This window comes from Halichoerus grypus, chromosome 5, assembly GCF_964656455.1.
Source record: "Halichoerus grypus chromosome 5, mHalGry1.hap1.1, whole genome shotgun sequence".
In the NCBI taxonomy this organism is placed as follows: Eukaryota; Metazoa; Chordata; class Mammalia; order Carnivora; family Phocidae; genus Halichoerus; species Halichoerus grypus.
Window position 1 is genome coordinate 67,441,353 of NC_135716.1, and position 19,298 is coordinate 67,460,650.

At 39.2% G+C, this 19,298-nt stretch overlaps 1 protein-coding gene across 2 annotated transcripts in view; it reads left to right on the forward strand.

Moving 5' to 3' along the window:
* The first annotated feature begins 22 nt into the window (after positions 1–22).
* Positions 23–19,298, forward strand: part of GGH (gamma-glutamyl hydrolase) — a 20,952-nt gene continuing 1,676 nt past the window's right edge. Inside the window, exons 1-8 of one of the 2 annotated variants that reach the window (XM_036088931.2) lie at positions 25–234; positions 3,398–3,512; positions 7,669–7,719; positions 10,720–10,804; positions 13,334–13,475; positions 15,510–15,616; positions 15,698–15,788; positions 18,717–18,854. In XM_036088931.2, coding sequence (XP_035944824.1) covers positions 126–234; positions 3,398–3,512; positions 7,669–7,719; positions 10,720–10,804; positions 13,334–13,475; positions 15,510–15,616; positions 15,698–15,788; positions 18,717–18,854 — 838 coding nt within the window. In that variant the 5' untranslated portion in view covers positions 25–125. Of the gene's footprint in view, positions 235–3,397; positions 3,513–7,668; positions 7,720–10,719; positions 10,805–13,333; positions 13,476–15,509; positions 15,617–15,697; positions 15,789–18,716; positions 18,855–19,298 lie in introns of both variants that reach the window. The other variant, XM_036088932.2, reaches the window with a different exon arrangement.

The following is a 19,298-nucleotide window of genomic DNA, read 5'->3' on the forward strand; positions in this document are numbered from 1 at the left end:
CAGCGCGGCCGGGAGACCGCCCACCCCGCCGCCACCGCCTCCGCCGCCGCCGCCGCCGCCGCTGCAGCCGGCCTCGGTGACCTGCCAGCTGTGCCTTTGAAAGGCGGCGGGAGGCGGCGAGCACGATGGCGAGACTGGAGCGCCTGCTGTGTGTGCTGGGCTTGGTCCTGTGCGGGGCGGCGAGCCCCGGGCTGTGCGCTTCTCGCGCCTCCACTTCCAAGAAGCCCATCATCGGTAAGAAGGCTGGGTGGGAGCCGCGGGCCTGCGGCCGGGTGTCCGTCCTGGGCGCTTCCCGCTGCTGGGTTCCAGCTGCTGCGTCCCGCCTTGGAGGTACCCGAGGCCAGGGTTGCGATGTGTGCCTTCATTTGTAGCGAGTACGAGCCGAGCCAAGACACCGTTTCGATCGTGCCGAAATAGAGCTAATGCCTGGTGGTTTCCTCAAATTCATTCGGCTCTTGAAGTTGAAAGGGAGGAGGGTGCGCCGGAACGAATCCTGCGGGTTGTTTTTTTCTTTGTACATAGCTAGGAATTTCTACTAACTCACCAAACTCTGTACATACGTTATGTTTATTAAAATTTCAGGGAGTGAGGGCATATTTTAAGATATGCCTTATCTTTGTATTATCCCTATAAAAATCGAATTGACCAGATAATCAAGAAATTATGGTATACTTTGGATGCTGCACCGGAGGGCCGCAGTGGCTAGTATAACCCTAATGTCAGTTCTACTGGTGTTAAAGCGAAGCATGTCATTTTTCGTTTCCAACAAATTTGTGTTTTAAAGAGTAAAATCAGTTTACATTGCCAGAATAGACATTCGAGACAGGGAAGGGGAAGGCTACCCAGGAGAAATCAATCAGCCTAGAATTAAAATTTGCCAGAAGCAGTTTATGTCAGACGATTAAGATTGGCTTTATTTTAGAGGTAGTATTATGCCATTCAAACTCTTTTACCTTCTGGGAAGGGGAACATCATATTCTGTAACTAAATAGTAAGTAAATGAGTATTTTTTTTTCATATATATTGCTAGTGCCTGGTTTTCAAATGGGTTCTGTATCAATATTTGGAACTTGGAATGCCTTATTTCATAGCTATTTAAAATGGTGGTTAGGTTCTCCAAGGAGAATTAACTCAAAATAAAATTCTAGGTAGTGTGTTGGGAATTGTGAGTATAGAGAGGAGGGAAAAGGGGAAAAAGAGGTGGGGGGATTCTTTTCCCTTTCCTGGAAACAGTGGTAGTCTGGGGTCAATTACAGAAAAAGGAGTGTGCTTTCAGTCACATCACTTAAGACAAAAATAGTTAACTAAGCACCTACTATGTTCAAGGCATTGAATTAGGATGTGCAAAGGATTCACAGACAAGGAAACCAGAAAAGTTGTGAGGTGGCCTTAAAGTATGGGTGGAATTTTGGTCACATTTTGAGGGACTTACAGGTTGAGCTTTTCCCGTCCACAGATGGAAGAAGTGAGTAGGTGGGTAAAGGGGCAGGGTGGGGGAGAAGTTGGTGGAACTTACCTATTCTAATATACTTTTTCTCCTTTCTGGTACTTATGTTCACATGTCCCAAACCCTTTTTTGTGGCACCTCACCTTGCCTGCCTTGTACCACTCCATTCCCCATTTCCTGTGACACTCCCTCATTCTTTCCCTACCACATTTCATTTTCCTCGGTGAAGACTTACTTACTTAACAAATTTTGGCATTTGGCATGTGTTAACTGAGTGCCTGACAATGCCAATTTTTGTGACAAGCTGGAAATAGAGAAGTATAGACAGCTCTTCCTGTCAGGTGGCCTACAGAGACAATGAAGTGTTCCAAATGGTGAAGCAGCAAATGAAACTGGCACAGGTGTGTTCTCCAGACAGACATGTTTTGATGTATATTGGGTGCCAGTACTGTGCTGGGGCTGAGGTTTCAGTGATAAGAGGTAGCCTGAGAGGTAGGTGGGGCAGAGCACACAGGGTCTTGTAGAGTTTACAAAAGTTTAGGAACCCATTGAGGTACTTAAACAAGGAGATGCCCCCTGTGGATTTGTTATCTCTGATCTCATTTCCTATTGTTTTCTCCCGTTGCTCACATGAGCTCTAGCCATATGGACTCCTTGAGATGTGATAGGCACAAACCTGACTTAGGGCCTTTGCACTTGCTGTTCCTCCACCCCTGGATCCCTCTTCTTCCAGATACTTGCATATGGTTTACTTCCTCATCTCTCTGAAGTCCTGGCTCTCAAATGTCATGTTCTACCTTCTCAGGGAGGACTTCCCTGGCCATCATATTTAAGAGACTTTCTTCCCCTGGATAGATGGGACCAACTCCTCCCCCTCTCCAAAACAGGCCTTCTTACTCTGCTTTACTTTTTTTCTTTAGCATTTACCACCAGCCATCAGACTTTATATTTTAACTTTTTATCTTGTTAATTATTTGTCCTCTCTTCTCTCCCTCCCACATACTAGGATTAAAGCCCATAAAGGAGGGATTTTTGTTTTGTTCGCTCATGTGTCTCCAGCACCTAGTTCAGTGCCTTGTATATATTATGATTCAGGAACATACTGAATGAAGAAGTGAATGAATGAATGCATGGTGATATGATCAGATTTCTTTCCATGTGGAGAACTGGTTGGAGTTGTTGAGGATTGTTTAAGAAAGGATATAGACCTTTTAAGAAGCTATTGTAATAGTCTGAAGGGGAGGAGGCAGGATGTTGGTTGCTTAGATTATGTTGCTGATGTTGGAGAGATGTAGATAGAAGATATTTTCCACTCTTTTGCTTTATTGTCAAGGTAACAATGTGTCTTTGAGTGTGTGGGAGAGGAGAGGCCTCCTTCTAGCTTAAGGATGTGAGATTGATTCTAGGTTGTGTGAAGGAGGCTGGTGCTATTGTAAACCTGCTTTGGGGCTTATTTGGTCTCCTTGATGAGGTGAGAGAGAGGAGGCTACTTAAAACTCAGAGCAACCTCCACTGTTTTTTCCCAAAGTCTGTGGAAGTACTTACAGAAGAAGCTTTGTATTTAATTCTGTGAGTGAAACAAGTAAAGTAGTGGTATTTTTTTTTTATTTTAAGATTTTATTATTTGTCAGAGAGAGAGCACAAGCAGGGGACGCTGCAGGCAGAGGGAGAAGCAGGCTCACCACTGAGCAAGGAGTCCAATGCGGAACTCGAACCCAGGACCCTGGGATCATGACCTGAGCCGAACGCAGACACTTAACCGACTGAGCCACCCAGGCGCCCCAAAGTAGTGGTATTTTTACTGTGATGTGTTTCAGTTTCTGAGTTAGAAAAAAAGGAAATTGCTTGAAATTAAAACTATTTTTCTTTCTTTCTTTTTTCTTCTTTTCCTTCCTTCCTTCCTTCCTTCCTTCCTTCCTTCCTTCCTTCCTTCCTTCTTTTGTAATTTAGGAGTATTAATGCAAAAGTGCCGTAATAAGGACATGAGAAGCCTGGGAAAATACTATATTGCTGCATCCTATGTAAAATATCTGGAGTCTGCAGGTGCAAGAGTTGTACCAGTAAGGTATGATCCAATATTTTTTACACTGTATAAATAAAAACTCCTGTTTTTTCTCAAATAATTTTTTTATCTCAAAAATTAATGTTTCCTTTGCTATGATTGCATCATTTAAATGTGGTAACATTGCTCCTGATTTTTTGCCAGATCTAATGCTTAGAGTCATTAAATTGTTTAAAGTATGAAGCTGTCTGTATTTACAATGCTATTAGAGGTCTGTCAAACATATTAGGTAAAGAATGAAATGGTAGTTTCCTATACCCCAGAAAAGGTGGTATTCATCAGACATTTGGAAAATAATGGAGTAAAAGAATCAATAAATTAACCAGCTTTATTCCATAATATTAGGATAAGGGAACACTTACGGAATGAAAGAGATTTTTAGAAGATGACTTTTAAAATACCTTCACACTCTACTTTAAAAATTTGTAAATGACTAACACAGCCGTGTTGCTTCAATATAAATTACAAGAATTGCAGTCTTAAAGGAGCTACATTACTTTTTGTGATATAATGGCCTATTAAGACTAAAATGACATGTCATATTTTGATTGGGAAAGAATTGAATTTTTTAACAAACAAAACCTTATAAGTATTTATAATATCTTTTCACCCAAAATTAGCATATTTTAGAATCTTCCAGCTCTCCTATCTATTCCATTATAAGTGATTTCACACACAAAACACAATTGTGTGCTTTATGTAATTAATTCCACATTAAAAAGGTATAACGAAGAAAGGTACTGTTCAAATAAAACAGTGATAATCAAAATGCAAACATTACAACTGAGAGAATTATACCACAAAATGGTTTTATGTTTAGCTTCATAAGGATCACCTTCTTGCTTAATCTTTTACATTTAACTATCTCTACCCCATTCGCTTTTGACATTTGTCTTTCATTTTTTTTTGTAGCAAATCTAATTTTTCAAATGAAACCTTATTTGGAACTCAGATAACACCAGAGTTTTAGAGCTGAGGAGGCTTTCAAGTTTTCAGAACAGCGTTTCAAAGTTTTGATCATGGGAGCTTTTCCTGCAAGCGTTCTTTTAGGACATTAGTGCTGATAGCCTGGATGGGACATGGGAGAGACACAGGCAGGTAGACCAGTTCAGAGACTTGAGGTAGGCTAGGTGTGAAGTGGTGAGAGCTTGGCTTACTTGTAGGATCGATGGGTAAATGTTCTCTAAAAGTATCAGCAAGATTTGATGACTAATAGAATGAAAGGACATAGGGAGGAAAAGTCAAGAATGACAAGTTTTGAAACTGGGCAAGTTTTGAAACTTGGGAAGTTTTGAAACTGGGGAAGTTTTGAAACTGAGAAAGTTTTGAAACCTAATGACTAGCAGCAGAATGCTGATATTTATGACGGAGTCACTGAAAATGTGACTGTCAGCATGGAGGTTAATTTCTAGCTTGGGTTCCCAAAGTTCATTTTAAGGTATATTGTTTGGAATTAGAATCATATAATCCTACAAAAACAATGTAATACATGGCAGCTAAATTCCCAGAGTAACCTCTAAAGGATGACCTAAAACAGAATGGAGGAAAGTGACCACACTGATAATGTTGAATTTATTTCTGAATTTTGGATGCTGGGAGCCAACTTCCATGGTTTAGAAGGGAAAAGGAGGAGGATGGGAGACCTAGGCAAAATTCTGGAATAGGTAAGGAAGTTTGTTTTTGGTCTCCTGCCTTCTTCTGCCTGGTGCCCTGAGATTATCATAAATCCCCACTGTGGGCTAGTGGAACCCACGGGGCATCCTCCTCCTGAGAGGTAGCATGTGACACGGGCTGTTCTTGGTTTAAAAATGTGTTTTGTTCACACAGCGTTTTAAAACAGTTTTAAACATTTACAAATCAGAAGACTTCATAAAAGTCTGAATTTCTGGCCTTTTTGTTGTTGTTGTTGTTCAAGACAATCATTTGGGGCTGACTTTAAATGAAGCAAGTGCCCACCATTGGCAACAATGCCTGTTACTCCTTTTCATGCTGCTGAAACTGTGTCATCTGCCATCATCACCAGGCCTAACCTGTTTTCTTTTAGTTAAGGAGAGAGTAAACTATTTCATACCCTATTGAGAAGGTCTTTGGTTTCTAGAAAGTCTGACAACATGCAAGTAATATCTGTATTCAGAGAATGTGATCTGGCCTGTCTTCCCTGTCCGGTCTCTGGGGCATTGGAGTTCATGACACTTCATCCCCCCCACCCCCCAACAATTAAGCCCTTTAAGAATGATTAGCAGGGTCTAAAAGTTCAGTCATGGACAACATGGGAGCTGTTTATTTAGAATTAATGAAATGACTGAAACCAACCTGCATGGCTAGCTGGTAGAGAAGTCCCTGGAATGTAGCTGAGTGATCTAAATCCATTCTGGTGATGATTGTCCTGGTTTAAATATCCATGGGGAAGATTCTGGGTCCTGACTGTTTGGTTCCCTTTTTATTGACCCATTCTGGGGAGATGAGACTGGCAGAATACTGGAATGTGGACTTACATTTGAATCTCCCTGTCACTTCCCAAGTCAGGGCCACTTGTCCATTCATCCTCCATCTAAGATAATGGTAAGCACCAATGCAATATCACCCACTGCTTTATAGCTCTCTGCTGGGAGGAGAAGTATTATGAATTTCTTCTTTTTTTAAAATTGTATTTACTTATTTATTTTTTAAAAGATGTATTTATTTATCTGAGAGAGAGAGAGAGTGAGTGAGAGAGAGCACAAGCTGGGGGGAATGGCAGGCAGAGGGAGAAGCAGACTCCCCGCTGAGCAGGGAGCCCGATGCGGGGCTCGATTCTAGGACCCTGGGATCATGACCTGAGCTGAAGGCAGACGCTTAACCGACTGAGCCACCCAGGCACCCCTCTTTTTTTTTTTTTTTTTTAAGATTTATTTATTTATTTGAGAGAGAGAGAGCGAGCAAGCATGGGGAGGGGGAGAGGAAGAGGGAGAGAATCTCCAGCAGATTCCCTGCTGAGTGTGAAGCCCAACAGGAGAACTTGATCTCACAACCTTGAGATCATGACCTGAGCTGGAATCAAGAGTCAGATGCTTAACCGACTGAGCCACCCAGGCACCCCATATGAATTTCTAAATAGACCCGGACTTGCAGAGGTCATTTGGACTTAGAGAAGAACCTAGCACAACAAAGCACAGCCAAGTTCTGGGCATCATAAGTGTATTTAAGTATGGGAGAGGTGTTCTAACTCCCCCTAAAACATTCCCTGGAGCAGAAATGGACTGTGGTTGACATTTGATCATAAATCTACTTCTTTTATGGCTGATTGAGAGGGCATCATGCCTTGTTATTCTCTTATAGAACCAGAAGACTGCTTAATGTAGGAAAGTTCTTGCAGGAATTTCATAACCATGATGCTGTCTTCTCTCGTTCTTGCATTTTCTTCAACTTTTGGAAGAACAAACCCATTTTACTGTGACTTAACTAAATTTTCACAGATTAGCCCCATTACTTTTTTCTGGAGAAGGGGATAAAATCATCAGTAGCATGGTGATGTTAGGAGCCCTTAAGTGGTGTTCGATGAAAGGCACTTCAGATTACCTGGGCAACTTAGCTTCAGAACAATTGCCTGGTCTACAGTGAGGTGCATGTAGCCTATCCCTAGATCTGAACTCTTCTGACTTTTGAATACACAGTGGTCTCCCGAACTTTGCAGTTAGTGGCGGGGGTGGGATGAAGCGGAGACTTGGCATTTATATGTATTGTTCTTATCTGCCCAAACTGCCTGTAGTTAAGGGAAGCGTATTAATAAATCTCTTTATTTCATCTTATATAAAGCTACCAAATATCCTTACCTGTTTTTGATAGTTCTCAGCTAGCAGAGAAATGACTGGTGCCCAAATATCATGGTCTTTAATGTTTGCCATATTAACACGTACTTCACAATATTAAATTATATGAGAACACAGGAAAACATGTTTACTTGTCTGATTAGCAAAACAAGGATATAATTACAGTATGTGATTTTCATGTAGTTTGAAAAAATACCTCTAGGAAGGGAGAGAGCTATTGTCTGGTATTTAAGAATTACTTTTCATTTGTTTTTGTTTTTTTTAAATTAATGTGGGGACTTCATTTACAGCCTTACTTTTTTTCCTTAGGTTTTGGAAATAGATGTTTTGTAACTTCTTATTGTTTTCAGGCCTGATCTTACAGATGAAGAGTATGAAAAGCTTTTCCAATCTATTAATGGGTAAGTTGGTAGCATTGATTTGATATGGGGAATGAGGTGGATATAGTCTGCTTTCGCAAAAACATACTTATAAACATACATGTTTCTGTGTAACTGTCTTATAGTGGTATAATGTTAGTTTTCTGAGTTTTTTTATAGGAATTGTTTTGTTGAGAGATGAAAAAGTCCTGCAGAGGGAAGGCAGCTTAAGAAATAAATGTTGCACAGTAGATACATTTAGGTTTTTTTTTTTTAACGTGTGACATAATCTTTGTTCTTTTAATGATTGTCTTAAATGTTTTGACTCCACTTTGAATGACATGGCATACTGCTTGCTCAGGGGATTTAGAAGTCCTAAGTCTGAGGTTAACAACTGGTTATCTTTCAGAAGATAATTTGCATAGAACTTGGAAAAAAATTTTCTGTCATCTGGCTTCACCACAAAAGATGATTGGCTAGCTCAACAGAATAAGACTTTTAATCACATGAAAAATGTTCGACATTACTCATAATTAAAGGTTAGGTAATTATAGCAATTATAAACTTTTTTAACTATCAAGTTGACAAAGATCAGAAAATTTGTTACTACTCTATGGTGAGGGTGTGAGGTAACAAGCATTCTCATACTTTACGGGTGTGTGTTATACAGTTTTTTGCAGGGTAGTTTTGCAATATCTGTTGAAATTGAAATGAAATTAAAAATGCATATACCTTCTGACCCAGGTAATCTGTCAGAAGGAATTTTATTTTTAAATATATTTTCCCTGTTATGTGAAAACTTAGGCCCAAAGTTACGCATTGTAGAATTGTCTGAAATACCCCCAGTTTAGAAGCTGCCCAGTAATCTATCAGTTGGGAATTGGGTAAAAAAAATAGACTACATGCATATAATAGAGTATTATGCACAGATTTAAAAAATGAGAATATCATTGGATGCTGGTTTGGATCACTATTGTTATGTGAACAATGTGATATTGTTATGTAAAACAAAGCAAGGCACATAATGGTATTTATAGTATACTCCCATTTGCTTTTTCTTTTTTTTTTTTTTTTTAAGGTAGGGGTGAGGAGATTAGCACAGTATAATCTATCAGGTGAACACACAGATTTTAAAGGTGGTGGTTTTTAAAGATTTTTTATTTATTTATTATAACACTTGCCAGCAGGGAAAGAACAGAGGGGGAGGGAGATGGAGAAACAGACTCCATGCTGAGTACGGAGCCCTACATGGGGCTCAATCCCACAACCTTGAGATCATGACCTGAGCCAAAATCAAGAGTCTGACGCTCAACCGACTGAGCCACCCAGGTACCCCTAAAGGTAGTTGTTTTTGATTGGGAGTTGGGTGGAGGGAGTCTATTTTATGATAAAGCTTTTATAAAAAGAGCTTCTTTTTTTTCCACTTATAAAACTGTTTATTACTACTTAAAAAAAAAAAAAAAAGCTATGAGTAAAACATTTACAGTGCCCATTATGTGCGGTATACTTTGGCATAGAAAAGATAAGTAAGTCCAGGTCAGAATATATGGTAGAACCTCAAAAATATACAAAAAAATATATACCAGAAAATGAGCTAACTCTCATGCAACTTCAGAATCACCTTTATTGAGCCCCTATTACACAGTAGACCCCATACTGCTTTGTGGGGGAACACAGAGATGAAAAGGCAAAGTCTTGTTTTAAAGTACTTTCCCAGTCTGGGAGAGACAGTCAGATTTTACTTTATGAAAGGACTCTGGCATTAAACACACCAGATTTGATCAGAGGCAGCTTTTTAGACACTGAGTGAATGAAAAGGGAGACCTGCTAATGAGTCTTCATTAAGCCACTTTTAATTGTAGGGTTTTCTGTATGGTTCTACCTTATAGTTTGTAGGTTTTCTACTAGACTAGGAAAAATTCCTCATCCTTGTCTTTCCAAGCTAATACCAAGATGCAGAATATATTTGTTGAATGAACAATAGTCTCAAAAGTGAACTTTCGGGGAGCCTGGGTGGCTCAGTTGGTTAAGCATCCAACTCTTGGTTTTGGCTCAGTTCATGATCTCAGGGTCATGAGATTGAGCCCTGCATCAGGCTCTGCGCTGAGCGTGGAGCCTGCTTGGGAGTCTCTATCTCCCTCTCCCACTGCCCCCCCCACCCCCCCCACCCCCGTATCGCATGTATGCTCTCTCGCTCTCTCTCTTCCTCTCTCTCTTAAAAAGAAGTGAGCTTTCATATATCTCGAATTCATATTTAACTATTTTCAAAATTTTAACACATTTAATCCAGCTTTTGTAATCTTTTTTGAATATCTTTGGTTATTTCAAGACTTGTTATAAATTTTAAAATTAAAGCTAATTTAAAAGTTGATATAAAAACATAGTAAATATTTTTCTGTATCTCTCCTTTATGGGTAGAGTAAAATAAAATCAAACATGACTTCCCCTCTTTTTCCCCAGACTTTTTCCAGAATTGTCATTTTGTTCTTTCAAAATTTTTTAATAGTGTGCATATTTTGGAAGAAATTTCAGGGTGATAATAAAAAATTAAATTCTCATGGATATTTAATTCTAGCCTACATATATTTTTATGAGCACTTTGTTCTTTATGATTAAAAATAATTCTCTGTGAGCCAAAACTGACTCATGATTATGGGCCTCCAGTTGATTTTTGACATCACTGATCCCTTGATTTAAACCTAGCTGTACCTGGAATTTTATCTTGACTTGATTTCTAACTTTGTGTACTCTCCTTCCTTCCCCCACTTATTTATCCTTAATTTATTCACACTCTATCTCAAAAATAAACTTGTTTATTGAAGAAGTTTTAGAAGAATATGTGCTTCTAGAAGTATTGTTAACTGTGGTAGTTTACAAATGTGTAGGAGTGTAAATATGTTACATATTTTTGCCACAGTTTTCTAACTTTCTTTAATGATCTTGTTGTTTGCATGATAAGGAAAAAGTTGTTTTAAAATAAAAAGAGTGTTTATTTTCTGTGGGCTGTGGGGTTGAAAGGTACCTTATTTGACGTTGTTTCAGAATCCTTTTCCCTGGAGGAAGCGCTGATCTCAAGAAGTCAGGTTATGCTCTGGCAGCCAAAAAATTTTATGATTTGGCCAAACAGGTAGGTGTCAGTTATTGCCTATTATTCCAGGTGGGTTTTTGTAGTTTTCCATGAGGATAATTCTTTCCTAAGCATGTGGTAATACTTCCCGCACAATTACCCTAGCCTCATCCTGCTTTAACTTTTGAGCTTCCTGCTCTTTAGCAGCGCATGGCGGCGCTTACCTGTTTCCTGTGGGCTTCCAAGGGAGCCAGAGCCCCGCAGCCTGGCCCTCTCCCTTAGTGCTTATTGATACGAACCAGGTCCTCACGCTGGCTTAGTAAGCTATTTTTTTTTATGTACCAGGCATTGTTCATATGTTATTAATTCTCATCTCCTCTTGAAAGCTGCTCTTTGTGCTGACTTTTGGACAAAGGTCAAGGTCAAATAGGGTGGAAAGGTCAAATAGGATGGACTTTGACCTTTCTTCACAGTTACCCTAGACTCCACACTCAGCTACCAGGCAGAGCCTCTTGAGTCCTTTGTAATGTCTCACACTGAGCCTGACTTTGCACCCCACCTCAGATCCTTACTATTTCACTCCTGAACTATAATCTTGCTGGCCCTTGTATCTCCCCCTGCCCTTAAATATTTTCCTAAAGAACTGCTTTTAGCATATGAGATACTTGTTTAAAAACTTTTAATGGGTAGGCTTTTAAATCATCTGTAGCCTTTCATAGTCTTTGGATCAAGACACAGACTGTGTGTCCACAGCCCCATTTTCTAGCTTTTCCTTCTGCATATAATTGAAGCCAGTGTGGTGTTTCTAGCATATATTCTGTGTCCTCCTACTTTTAAATCGGCTTAGTCTTTTTCTTTCCATTCCATCCCTAATTCACAACTTGGTCCATCTTTTCAGGCTAAGGTGCTACTCTCCTTCTATAGAGGTTTCTTTCCCAACTTCAACAGGAATGGCATCCCGCGCCCTCTTAACTTTTAGAATATTTTGTGGTAGAAGAGTTCAAACATTTATTTAGCTCCTACTCGGTAAGATGACAGGGTCCATGACCTTCAGGAGCTTCTATGTCAGAAGACAGAATATCTTGAGGTTAGTTATTCATGTCTCAGCAGATTTCATGGTTTTAACACCCTTTGAGGTGTTCCTCATTTCATATAATATGGTACCATGTACTGAGTACATGCTCAATGGATTTTTTTTTCTTGAAAAAGTGAAAAAAATGGAAATTTTATAATGTGAGTGATTTAAAATGCATTTGGCAAATATATATGAACATTATAAAGTCATCATTTTTCCTTTTGCATACAGGGACTCATGTAACCAGCTTGCTCAATTGAAAAAAAAAAAAAGGAACCACCCAACTCCTGAGACCCAAAAGTCTACTTTTTGAGATGTAATTAGCTACTTAAAGATTTCAAAACAAAGGAAAAAAGCTCAGCAACCTTGAACTTATTTAGCTACAACCACTGGGGACCACAAAGCTCTCGCTGAAGAAGCCTTGAGAAGTGGAGTCTGTTAGATCTTTTCAGTCCTATTCTGTGTCCTTTGCTCTGCGAGGCTTTGTGGAGGATCCACAGAAAGTAAAAGATGTGGACCCAGCAAGCGAGAAATGAAATTTGGTACATATGGAAACTGAGCAGTTAAACTCTCCTTTGTGTTTATTATAAGTAAATGCAGTATGGCCCTCCAACTTAATGTATGCAGTTCTAACTTCTAAAAATAAAATTTCCCAGACCGGCATAGAAAGTGTTAAAAATCCTCCCTTAGGATAGAAAGTATAGGAATTAATGTAATTCTGTATTTTTCTCAGTAAGGAACAGAAAGAAAAAGAAAGCCCTAACAATTTCCTCATTTAAAATGAGTGACATGTTATATTTTACAATCTATACAGGAAAATCACTGCTTTTAGAAAAGTTGCAAAACTCAGTTTTGTAACTACCAGTACATAGGGATTTAATCTTTACTTAACCAGAAAATTCATTCACTAGAAGACTTTTTCCCTATTCATGCTAGTTGTTGTGACTTTGAAGAAGCTCAATACATTTGTACTTTTTCAGTTGACAGCTTTTACTCTATACAAATTTATTTTACTTTTGCTTAGCCTTTTCCTTACTGACTGTTCCTTTTCTTCCAGATCATGGGTTTCCCCTGATTTAAATTTAATTAGCTGAAGGTGCTATAATGCAGCTATTACTATAAATTCCAAGATAATGAAGGACGGACTTCCGAGTGTGTTCAAAGCAGACAATCATCCAAAGCAACCAGATCCGTAGAAGATGTATCAATAGACATCTATGTAGCATTATCTTTGATATTTGCAGTCCCTAATTGTTACTGGTATCGCTTGGTAGTTGCCTGGCAGATGTCAGTCTCTTTCCCAGCACAGCTGAGACTGAATAATTTGATTGATTAAAACTGAATAATTATGTAGATCTGAGGAAAGATTAAGTGATAGCCTCCTTACGGATCCTGGAAAATTCTTTAGAAATGCATGCATGACTCAGATGCCTGTCTTGTAATGACAAATCAAATGTATAATTTTTGTTTTGAAAAGTTTGAATAAGCTTAGTTTTCTCTTTCACTCTGCAAAGAGTTTTGATGATGGAGACTATTTTCCTGTGTGGGGCACTTGCCTTGGATTCGAAGAGCTTTCATATCTGATTAGTGGTGGAAAGTCCTTATTAACTCTCACTCATACTAATGGAATTGCAATGCTGCTGAACTTCACTAAAGGTGGGAATTCTCTTTTTGACCCTTTTAAAAATATTACCTGGTTAGGATGAGTAAGTGGCAAATACCAAGTCAGAAGCGCTCATGTTTACTAATTTTCAGATTATTCATACAAGCTGACGATGTGAATGATGTACTGAGCTGTGAAGATGGCTTAGGAGCTTTGAGTTTTGATAATTCATTACCTGTAGTAATACAGGACCATGCATGATTAACACCTCTAAAATCGGACCCGGGTTTGAGTCCTAGCTTCATCCCTGTTGCCTGGGGGAATGGTTTAACCTCCCATGACTTTAATTTCCTGATTTTAAAGGGTTTTCCTCTTAAGGTTGTTTGTGAGGATTAAATAAGATACTGCTTTCCAGCTACTGTGCCAAGTGCTTGAAATACAACTCTCATAAATGGTAGCTATGAATTATGATAGTACAGCACTTTTCCCTTGGCTGTGTACTCTGTTTTAACCCTAGCTGTGGTGTACGCAATTCCATTCTGGTACTAACCACTTGGAGTTAGCGCAGACTCCATAGTTATAAGTTATCTCCCCAATTAGTCTGCCCTTATTTCAGATACCAGCCACAAGTCACATCCCCAGGCCACCCACACTTCTGACCAACTGTCCACAATCTTGAGGATGCCCGTGACCCTTCCTGAGGTTCAGTAATTCACCAGAATGACTCACAGAACTCAGGAGAGTGCTGTGTTTGCACTAACAATTTTATTGTAAAGGCTACACATAGGTTGAGGTCCCAGAGGGAATGCAGAACTTCCGTGTCCTCTCCCTGTTGAATCAGAACATATCACCCTACTGGCATGTCAATATGTTTACCAACTGGAAAACTCCCATGAGCTTTGTTGTCTGGAATTTTTTATTGGGGTTTCATTGCAAAAGCAAGGTTGATTAAATCATTGGCTGTGTGCCTGAACTCAATCTCCAGTCCCTTTTTCATCCCTGGAAATCAGGCTGGCTCAAAGTCCTAACCTACTCTAATCATGTGGTTGATGTTTCTGATGATCAGCCATATCCTGAAGCTATCTAGGGTCCCACTGTGAGTCACCTCGTTAGCATTACGAAGACACTCCCATTTCTCAGGGATTTCTGAGTTTTAGAAGCTCCGTATCAGGAACTCAGGGTGAAGACCAGGAAGATTCTTTGTTATAGCACTCTGTGTAAATAGGTAATGATTCTTGTAGGTTACCTGATCTCTGAATCCTGAGTTGAGTGCTATCAGCTATTCCTGTTCTCATAAGGATTTTGGATGGAAAGCAGTAGTTGTTATACATAGAACTTATAGAATGCTCTATACTTTTCAAAGCTCTCTCTTGCATTATCTTACTTAATCATTGCAAGAACTCTGTGGGAAGTACATGTATTAGGTCCGACTATTTTGGGTGTATGTGGTGAAAAACCAAGCTTATATGAAAAAGGTATAGAATCCACTGAAGTAAGGTACTCGAGTGGATTTTTATTATCTGAGGTGCAGGGATTCTCGTGGAAGCCATTAGCATGCTGAATGAGAGGCTTCATTTAGGGAGAGCTGGCATCAAGGTAAATTGCTCTTTTTGATCTATTTACTGAGTAGAGATTTCTTGGCCTGTTTAATGTTCTTTCCTACATTGTTGGTATTTTTAAATCTTTTAAATTCCAGATACCTTTGAAAATATGTTGAATGTTCTGGATCATTTCCTGAGAAAACAAAAATATATTCATGTGGTAAATTGTACCTGTTTTCAAGAGAACTCAAGTTAAGATTTTCTGCTTGCTCTGTGGCTAGCCTGATAATTATCATATCAGAAAGATTTTAGTGATTCATGTTAAAATTCTAGAAGAAAAGTACTTAAATATGGAACATATTTGAATTTGTTAAATTCATTTTGTGTTTGACTGGAATACATATGTGGAAATGATATGTTTTGCTTATCATTTAGTCATCTTGATTGTGTCTTAATAATGGCCTTTTTTGGCCACAGATCAGTGACTTCAGTGAATTTTATTTTTTCTGTGTTTAAATTATTTCTCTTGTGCCTAAATTATTTCAGATGCATCACAGAGCAGAATGTTCCAGAATTTTCCTGTTGACTTGTTGAAGTCATTATCAACGGAACCTCTGACTGCAAATTTCCATAAGTGGAGCCTCTCCATGATGGTATTGCATTAATTAACAATGAAATTAATGCATTTAGATTAACTACAGAAGTAATTATTTTGTTTTATTTTTACACTCTAGAATTTTACGATGAATGAAAAGTTAAAGAAGTTTTTCAATGTATTAACTACAAATACAGATGGCAAGATTGAGTTTATTTCAACCATGGAAGGTATATATCATGGCACACGTACACTTTATTTCACTTATGTTTATATATATTAATTTTGATTTTATACTTCTCTTATGAGTAAAATCCCGTTACTCTGGGGTGTGAAGATAGAAGCTAGGGCATTTTTGGGGACAGGAGATATGCTTTTGTCCATGTTCCAAATCAGTTGTGATTTACCTGGGTCGTCTGGTGGGTGGAATGATGGAGAAGCAAAGTAAAGAATAAGGGGAGAGTAGAGGAAGAAGTAAATGGAAAAAATGACTTCTGTTTCTAGCAGTGTACCATGACAGATCGTCCTCCAGACAACAACAAAAAACATGACTCATGTTCAGAAAAACATCTCCCTAAACACAAGTTTACCCCACTATCCAAAAGTAGAGCCTTCCTATGAAACTCCTAAGCCACAGTGGCACAAAGCAAAGAGTATCCTTCCACTTTCCAAAAGTTCTCGTTAAGCCACTTTGGTTTTATGAATGACCTGCATGAGTCCCTGTTTCCGCTCACTGAAAGAAAGCTGAAGAGGATTTTCGCTTTTACGAAGAAAAGCCTACTGTACTAATGTAAGTCTTTCATAACAGTGAAGTGGCGTAAGGTGGACATTTGGAAAGCGGAGGGATACCTGTACATTGATGAAGTGACAGGATACTCAGGCCAAAACCTCTGGGAGTTAAGTGGTGTCCTTTTTGTTGTAGGTGTACAACATAGGGATTTGACAATTCTCTATATTATGCAGTGCTCACCACAATAAGTGTACTTACCTATCACCATACAAAGTTCTTACAATTTTCTTGACTGTATTCCCTGTGCTGTACTTTTCATCCCTGTGACTTACTTATTTTATAACTGGAAGTTGTAACTTTTAATCCCCTTCACTTATTTTGCCCATCCCCCACCCCCTTTCCCACTGGCAACCACCAGTTTGTTCTCTGTATTTATAAGTCTGTTTCTGTTTTTTGTTTGTATTGTTTTTGAGATTCTACATATAAGTGAGATCACATGGTATTTGTCTCTCTCTTTCTGGCTTATTTCACTTAGCATAATACCCTCTTGCTCCATCCATGCTGCCTCAAATGGCAAGGTTTCATTCTTTTTTATGGCTGTGTAATATTCCATTATATGTTTATGCCACATCTTCTTTATCCATCCATGGATCGCTGGACACTTAGGTTGCTTCCATATCTCGGCTATTGTAAATGATGCAATAAGCTTAGGGGTGCATCTGTCTGTTTCCGTTTTCTTTGTGTAAACACCCAACAGTGGAAATACTGGATTCTATGGTATTATATTATTAAGTGGAGTATTTAAACCAGTATTTAAACCAGCATTATTACTGAATCAGGAGAACTTGAGAGGAAGCTCACGAACCCCCTACAATGAAGGTACCCCATGCAGCAGGACCCTAAACAAAGCCTGCCTGCAGAACTGTGAGAATTGCCATCTTGAACCTTGACCCTAAGGGAGTGGGGGTGGTGGTAAATAAGCCCTGAGCATTCATAATGACATGCGGGTCAGTTGTGGCCTGCATTAAACTAACTGGTCAAAAATTTTGTTTAAAGTCATCTCAGACTGAGAGTGTCCCAACGTTTATGGCAGAAGCAAGTATCAGTAATTCTCTCTGGAGAAAACTACATTTATCCCAGACTTTAAGGGATTTCTACATTATGAGGCTTTAAGGAAAATGACCAATTCCTGGCCGAAAAATTACTACTGTGCAAGGAAGCAAAGTACTACAAATGAGAACTTACAGAAACAGTAGACAGTCTCTGAGTCAGTGAGAGGCCAGGGTACTGGGGTGGAGTAAACTGGAATAAGCTGGATGTTGTTTATGTTATTCAAAGATTGGCTTGCTCTCGGGGGAGGTCAAAGGTCGAAGGGTTTATAAACAATATCTGGGGAATTCTGGGAAAGGTTGGTCAGCCCAGTCGGAAGTGAGCCGATTATCTTCTTTTTAACTCTGTTTCCCTCCTCTTTGTTTTGCTTCCAAGGAGAGCATTGACATTCACCAAAGCATCCTAAGTTAGAAACTTAGATGTTGTCCTTGACTTCTTGCCCTCCTTCTCCACATCTAAAAAATGTGTGCCACTTTCTGCTCCTCAGATGCTTGCAAATGTCACCTCCCCTCCCTCCAGCTTAGCCCTGTTCTACTTCTACATTAACTACCTTCCACCTGGACTCCTCGGTAGCCTCCTAACTGTCCACAAAGCCACTCTCCAGGTAGCCTCTGATGACCCTTCTGAAACACCAGTCATGAGGTTAGGAGCCATTCCACAGACAGAGGGACATAGTTTAGGCCGAGACAAACTGGCTTACATAAAAGGACACCAAAAATGTGTGGCATAGTTCATTCTCCTATGAATACATCATTATGGGAGGGGATGAAGATGCAGGATGAGGTGGGGGGGGGAATAGACCCATCGTGGAAGAAACTTGTGCCACTAATCACACGGGCTCCTGACTGTTGAACTGGGGTATATTTAGAGGCTCAACTATTTTACTCTCCTCTGATTACCTACTAAGGCAGATCATATTACGGACTGTAAAAGGTTGAAAGTCAGTGAAATGGGTTGTGAATATTCACACTGTGAACTGAAATTCTTTATTTTGTCTCTGGGAGAATGAGCACAATTTGACTCTGACATTGTGAATTATAAAATAATGTTTTACATAGGGTATAAAACATAACTCCATTTTAAGTAACATCTTAGGCCGCTTTTTTTTTTTAAGATTTTATTTGAGAGAGAGAGAACGTGCATGCGAAGGGGAGAGGAGCAGAGGGAGAGGGACAAGCAGACCCGACACAGGGCTCAATTCCATGACCCCAAAATCACGACCCGAGCCAAAATCAAGAGTCGGACGCTTAACCGACTGAGCCACCCAAGCACCCCTTAGACCATTCTTAATACTTACTCGTTTGTGTTCTTCATGCAGGGTACAAGTATCCAGTATATGGTGTCCAGTGGCATCCAGAGAAAGCACCTTATGAGTGGGGGAATTTAGAAGGCATTTCCCATGCACCCAGTGCTGTGAGGGCTGCATTTTATTTAGCCCAGTTCTTTGTTGCTGAAGGTAATGTGTGGGTATATAATTTTATTGTCTAGTGTAGTTTTGGAGGAAATTGCCCTCATCTGAAGTTTGTTTACTCTTTTGCTCTATAGATGTTCTGTAAGTTTAACTTTAACAAAAAAAAATCACGTGAAAGACCTGAAATTGAGATACTAGGCATTCAAATAAAACCAGGACAATTATTTCAGTTAACAGTATTGGACACTCTAAAGTGCTGTGAATTCTTGAACAACAGTGTAAAGATTGAGTTCTTTTTTTTCTTTCTATCTTGAATACTTTTTTAAAAAATTTGCTTCATTACACTTCTTTTTAGGAATAATGCTTTAGTTTTAACATTCTCTGAGAATTAGATGTTATCTTTCTAAGAAAGCGATATAAATTGAATATATACTCACCAGACTGTGATTTTAAGGCTGCCTGTCTGCAGGCGTTAGCACACTGGAGACA